Below are 6,000 nucleotides of genomic sequence, written 5' to 3' on the forward strand. Positions count from 1 at the left end.
ATAAAAGCGTGATTTCTGATTCACAGCTGCCAACACTACAGTGACATAAAACTAATTTGGTTTTAATACCCTCAGACAAAAAACTACATGAGCCCACAAAGCCAGTCTCAAATTCAGTGATTACTAAGTGTTTGGATCCCCATTAACTTGCACTGTGGCTGTTGTTAATCCTCTCGAGGACACACACAGTGAAATGATTTAATTCACAATCAACTTCTGTGAATAATAAGCATAAATATTACATTTTAATTAAGTGTTTGATTTGAATATTTATGGCATTGATTTGGAGTCACTGGGTCACATTACACGGGTCCTATTAAAAAACAACAACATTATTTTCTAGGCCCTTTAATAAGTTTGCCACATGACACCAATTTACTGTAATTTTTAATTAAACTTTTCAGTTATAGGAAAGACGCAATAAAGGTAATGAAAAACAATTAGTATTATTTAATTTAAACAGTAATTAACTGTCCAAAGTGGAGGACAGCAGCTAAGCTAACTGTCCTCCTATTGCTAACACGGGTTGAAATATGGGGTTAATGAATATACCACTTAAAATCAACTTTTCCGAGGTTGTCATTAACAAAAGTTAGCTGGAAACATTAAAAAGTCAGCCAGTTATGGTGTTTTCAACCAACTGAAGGAGTTACCGTTAGCTCAAATAGCTACCTGACTACAGCTGACGAGTACAGAAGAAGCCTGTTGTCAACATAATGTACCGCCAAAGTAAAAGTACTTGTTTGGTCCCTGTGACTAGTGTTAACTTTTCTTAATAGGCAAGTCCTGTCACTCGGCAGCCATCTGACAAGACCAGGCCCATGTAAATGAATCGGGATAGAGCCATAACTTCATTTTCAATGGTCACCCTGACATAAAAACTGCATGTATAGAGTCACCAGTAAAATCTGATAAAAAACTGCTTATAAAGTTTGGTGACTTCGTTCTAAAATAAGCTTAATTCAAAAGCCCTTTTCCCGCAGGTTATAGATGCGTGCACAGTTTCATGACACCAACATTTTTTACAGGTTTTGCTGAGAGGTGACGCCTGAAGAAATTCGAGTTTCATGCTCCTCTTCCATGCCTATTAGAAATCCATCTGCGAAATAAACCTTGCTATCTGTATACAATTTTGTCCGTCATCGGACAAGCGGTAAGCCGGGAGAAAAGGAAGGTTAACTGGTGCTCCATTTCTATAATAGACTAATTGATTTAATAAACTCAGGTTTTGTCCAGAAACGACCCAGTCGTCTTTGCAACAGCGACGCCAACAACAACACCACTTGGAAACGCAAGCGGGGAAAAGTTGTCTGTTGCCACTTCAAGTAAAGACCTTGTTGTCAGCAGGTAGAGCTGATCACCTGCAGGATATAGACGACTTCTTACCTTGCTTAGAAACCACTCTTACGTTTTATGGATGATTGTTCCCTCAGGTGTGGATGATGGAGCAGACATCCCCAGAGAAATGGTCGCAGGCATTTACGAAAGGATCCAACAAAGAGAGCTGCGCTCCAACGAAGACCACGTCACCTACGTGAGCCGCGTGGAGCAGTCCATCCTAGGCCTGAAAACTGTGAGTGATATTTGTGTGCAGATCGTTCTCCTTTGCCTTTCTTCTCATTTCAGTGAGCTGTCTGCTCTTGTTTGTACTGTCTCCGCTCTCTTGTGCCATGTATTATTTCGCAGCAGTCTGTCCTCTGTACTATCTGTCATCTCCATCTCTTTAACCTCGCCTCCGTAGATCCTCGCTGTGCCCCACAGACGTCTGGTGTGCTGCTGTCGCCTGTTTGAGGTGCCTGACGCCAACAAGCCTCACAAACAGAAACTCTCCCAGCTCCAGAGAGAGGTCTTCCTCTTCAATGACCTGCTGCTGGTAAGAAACTTCTATTTAGTCACTAACTTTCCGAAATATGCAGCTGAAACCAGCCAGATGTAATCAAATATACAGTATGTTAATTCAGTGATGTTGCGTGTTTTGCTGCAGATCCTTAAGCTGTGTCCCAAGAAGAAAAGCTCGGCCTCGTACACCTTCTGTAAAGCGATGGGTCTGCTGGGAATGCAGTTTCACCTCTTCAGTAATGAATGTAAGATGCTGTTTTTACTCTGCAGTAGTTTATTCTGAGTACACTTCTGGCCTGGGGCTGGAAAAAATGCTGAGCTAACTGTCAGTGCTGTCTGTCAATTCGAGGTCGAGACCCAGACTTTGAATGAAGTGCAGAGTGGTCGCCAATAAAAAAGAATGAATGCACAGTTGTCAATTTATGGGGAAGATCTTTCCGGAGAGTTGCTTGCTTGGTCTTTAAAAGAAAGATTATTTAATTGGAATTTGAGTTGTTGTCTATGGTAAGAGATAATTCTTCTTCTTCTTTCTCTTCTTTCACAATGTGAGCTTATGAAAAAAGTATTTTTGGGCCCCAGCGCATCACGTAATTGTAATTACCATTCTTGTATCGATCTTTATTCAAGTTAGCTGGGTGCTAAACCGGAAGTTAGCTGGCTTGGTCAGTGGAAGTCTCTGTGGCCCAATGCCAAAAATCTGGGTAATTTTAAAGCCGGGAGGTCGACCTTTTTTGGCTTCAGGCACCATTGAGCAGCTTTCATAGGAATGAATGGAGCTTCGCCTCCAACACTGCATCCAGGTTTTAATGTAACGTCCAGCTGAGAATAATTCGGCATTATGTTGGCACTACAAATTAGGGGATCAACAAAGTTATTACAATTCATGCTCAAAGCAGCGTGAATGTCAACCAAATTTCATTTGGCACAGACATTGAGTGAGACACAATGCGAGGATGGCAAAAAACAAAAAAAAATATCTGTGAGACATAAAAAAGAAAACGAGCCAATTCACCTTCTGTTAATATAAGATTTCTAATGTTTCTGCAAACCTTTAGTTGTAATGCTCAAGGTGTTGGTGGTGATGTTGCTGCCAACACAAACACATTGAGTTTTTTTGCAGGTATTTTTAGAAGAAACATCTGGAGATCTGTAGTCGAAACTGAAATTTAAACTGCAACACTGCATCCTTTTTCAGAATCAAAGTTAAAGTTATTGTGAAAATATGGTTTCTATTTCCCTTTCCCATCAGTCTACGCCCATGGCATCACCATGCTGAGCCCGTTTACCTCAGAGAAGAAGCAGCTGGTGAGTTTCTGCTCCCCGAGTGGAGAAGAGCTCAGGAAGTTTGCCGAGGAGCTCCGAGAGGCTATCACAGAGGTCAACGAGATGGAGCAGATACACATCCAGTGTAAGAGGAAAGCACACACACACCTCAGCGCAAACAAATGCAAATGCAAAGAAAGAAATACTGCACTGAAATGTATGTGGCTGGTTGCAATCCCTTCTTCTTGTGTTCTAGGGGAACTGGAGAGGCAACAAGGTATTCAGCCACACGGCATTCATACCAACGGCGGGCAAATGGACACACACACAGGACACGGCTCTCCCTCAGGTGCTGGTTTTGCTCACGCAGCACAAAATGCATAACACAGCATACATTACACGTAACAATGCACACATTACTCAAGGCAATGTAGGAAAATAGGACAACTTCACAGAAGAGAGGCGCATGAAAACACACTGAAAAAGAAAATGGAAAAGAAGTGTGGATGATGATCAGAGGGCTTATAGTTTTGCTTTCGCTATCGTAGTCACTTATTTTTTTATTTTTATAGAAAGAAATAGTTCCAGCAGGTAACGTCCCTTGAAAAGTGAGAAAACAAAGTAGTGTATTTCTCATAATTTTGAGTTGCCTGGTAGAGTTGTTGGTTTACATTTTTCTTCCACTTTGGACGGCACCAGGCTAGCTGTTTCCCCGTTTCAGTTTTTATGCTAACGTAAGCTGCTAGCTTTACGTCGTATGTACCAGACAGACATGAGAGAGGTATTTATCTTCTTGTCTAACTCTCGACAAGAAAGATAATTAACGTAATTCCCAAAATGTTTAACTGTTGTCGGGTAGCGTTGTTGGTAAACATACTTCTTCCGCTTTGAACAGAACCAGGTGAGCTGTTTCCTCGTTTCCAGTCTTTATGCTAACATAAGCTGCTAGCTCTGGCTACATATTTACCTGACAGACATGAGAGATGTATTTATCTCCTCATCTAACTCTCAGTAAGAAAGCAAATTAGTGGTATTTCTCAAAATCTTAAATTGCCTGGTAGAGCTGTTGGTTTACATTTCCCCATGCTCCCAGTTTAATGCTAATGTCCAAACTCAATGAGTGGTATCAACACTCATAACATTCTGTATATGAAGCTAAAAATCTGCCTGTTGACTTACAAACAGACCCGTTTGTCCCCACAGGCCAACAGGATCCGTACGATAAAACCGGCAACAACAACACAGTAGAGGTAAGTGATAAAGCCATTCTTGTCTCCCTCAGGTAAGTGCCTGCATCTCCAGCTTTGTGGGTGTGGTTGTGTATCTGAGTGTGTGTGTGTGTGTGTGTGCAGTTAGACAGGGACCGTGCCTCCTCCTGAAAAAAGAAAGTCTGCTTTATGCTTTGCTTTAAAAGAGCACCGCCTGAGGCACATCCCCACTATGCAGGCCTGGGATACAAAAGGCCGCCGAAAGGAGTCTGCGGTAGCGGCGCCACAAACAGTCTCTTTCTGTGCCTCGTGAGTGGATCAGCAGCCACTCTACTCGCTATACAACATCCCTTCTTTCATCAGCTGCTGCTTGCCAGCCTTACTGTATAAGCCTTTGCAAGCCACCATAAGCCTGGCTGGCTCCTAGAATACCATCTACAAAGCCAGATAAGCTTGATACCGTTAACAGTCTGTTGAGTGTGTGGGTGGGTGTGTGTCTGATAAAAAAACAGCCCTTCCTTTAACTAAGCATAGCGATAGAAACTGTTTTTCCCCCTTTTCCAGTTTTCTCTCTGTTTTATTACCTTTGCCCATTCTCTCCTCTCTCTCTCCTGCTCTCAGTCAGTCCTTTAGAGATGTAACTAAGTGTGTTAGGGAGACACCACGCCCTCGGTGTCACTTCTCTCCTCTCCCCCGACACTCCCAAACTTCTCATTCTGCCACTCATGACCATGTCCGCACACACACACGCACATGAATATCCAAAACGTTCCCGCCATGATTTCTTACCAAAATCTCCTCTCACCCCCGCAATCCTTTTCTCTTCCTGGGCTGGTGTGTGTTTACAAAAAACATGTCATAGAGAGAAAGTGTAAATCATGTAAAAGCATGATTGAGGGAAAAAGGGAGGAAGTGTGTGTGTGTATTTTGCATGCGCTCGCTCTGCATTATACCTACCTGCATGCCTGCATGCCCATGTGCGTAACACACCAGAGGGCTGCGTAGAGGCTGCGTTCAGGCTGGTAACTCCTCATGCGTTCTCTGACTGTTCCTAAACTAGGTGTCAATTCACAACAGGCTGCAGACCTATCAACTGAGCCAGCCCAGCATTGAGTCAACGCCTCTGGCCCTGGCTGCGCCACCCGCCCTGCTCAGCCCCGTCCAGACAGGGGAGCTCCGCCCGGAAACACTCATCCAATGCCAGCAGATCGTCAAGGTGATAGTAGTGGACCAGAGCGGGCGAGGGCGGATGGAGGCCTTCCTCAGCCAAGGCCCGGCTACCCATCAGCTCATCCAGTCCGCCCTGTCCACACCTGTACGCGTCAGAGAGGGGGACGGTCCTCAGCCCCCTCTGCCGCCTCCCCCTCCACCTTACAACCACCCCCACCAGTTCTGTCCCCCTGACTCACCCATGCCCCTCCACCACACCATGCCTCTAACCCGCAGGCGCAACTCCAGCGGCTCCCGCAGCATCGTTTGAGTTGTCAGCTGCTCTACGAACCCTGGGGGCCAGACCCTCACATTCGCACACAACAACACGTACTTGTCCACTTTCTCTGAGTGGGGAGATAAAAGCATTGCAAGGGATATACTGTATGAGTCCAAAAAAGGGACAAAAGAAGAGGAAACCAACCAGAATCTATTCATAGTCTTGACTGAGTGGTGTTGTTTTTCAACGTGGAGTAGTTTT

The 6,000-nt window shown here is 44.2% G+C and overlaps 1 protein-coding gene across 1 annotated transcript in view; it reads left to right on the plus strand.

The window, feature by feature from the left end:
• iqsec3b (IQ motif and Sec7 domain ArfGEF 3b) overlaps nt 1-5,790 on the plus strand; it is a 32,174-nt gene extending 26,384 nt beyond the window's left edge. The window contains exons 9-15 of the mRNA XM_073472575.1: nt 1,434-1,573; nt 1,742-1,873; nt 1,985-2,084; nt 3,089-3,247; nt 3,359-3,451; nt 4,306-4,352; nt 5,371-5,790. Of these exons, the coding sequence (XP_073328676.1) occupies nt 1,434-1,573; nt 1,742-1,873; nt 1,985-2,084; nt 3,089-3,247; nt 3,359-3,451; nt 4,306-4,352; nt 5,371-5,790 (1,091 nt within the window). The remainder of the gene's footprint in view (nt 1-1,433; nt 1,574-1,741; nt 1,874-1,984; nt 2,085-3,088; nt 3,248-3,358; nt 3,452-4,305; nt 4,353-5,370) is intronic.
• The last annotated feature ends 210 nt before the right edge of the window (nt 5,791-6,000 follow it).

This window comes from Pagrus major, chromosome 8, assembly GCF_040436345.1.
Source record: "Pagrus major chromosome 8, Pma_NU_1.0".
Taxonomy (NCBI): domain Eukaryota; kingdom Metazoa; phylum Chordata; class Actinopteri; order Spariformes; family Sparidae; genus Pagrus; species Pagrus major.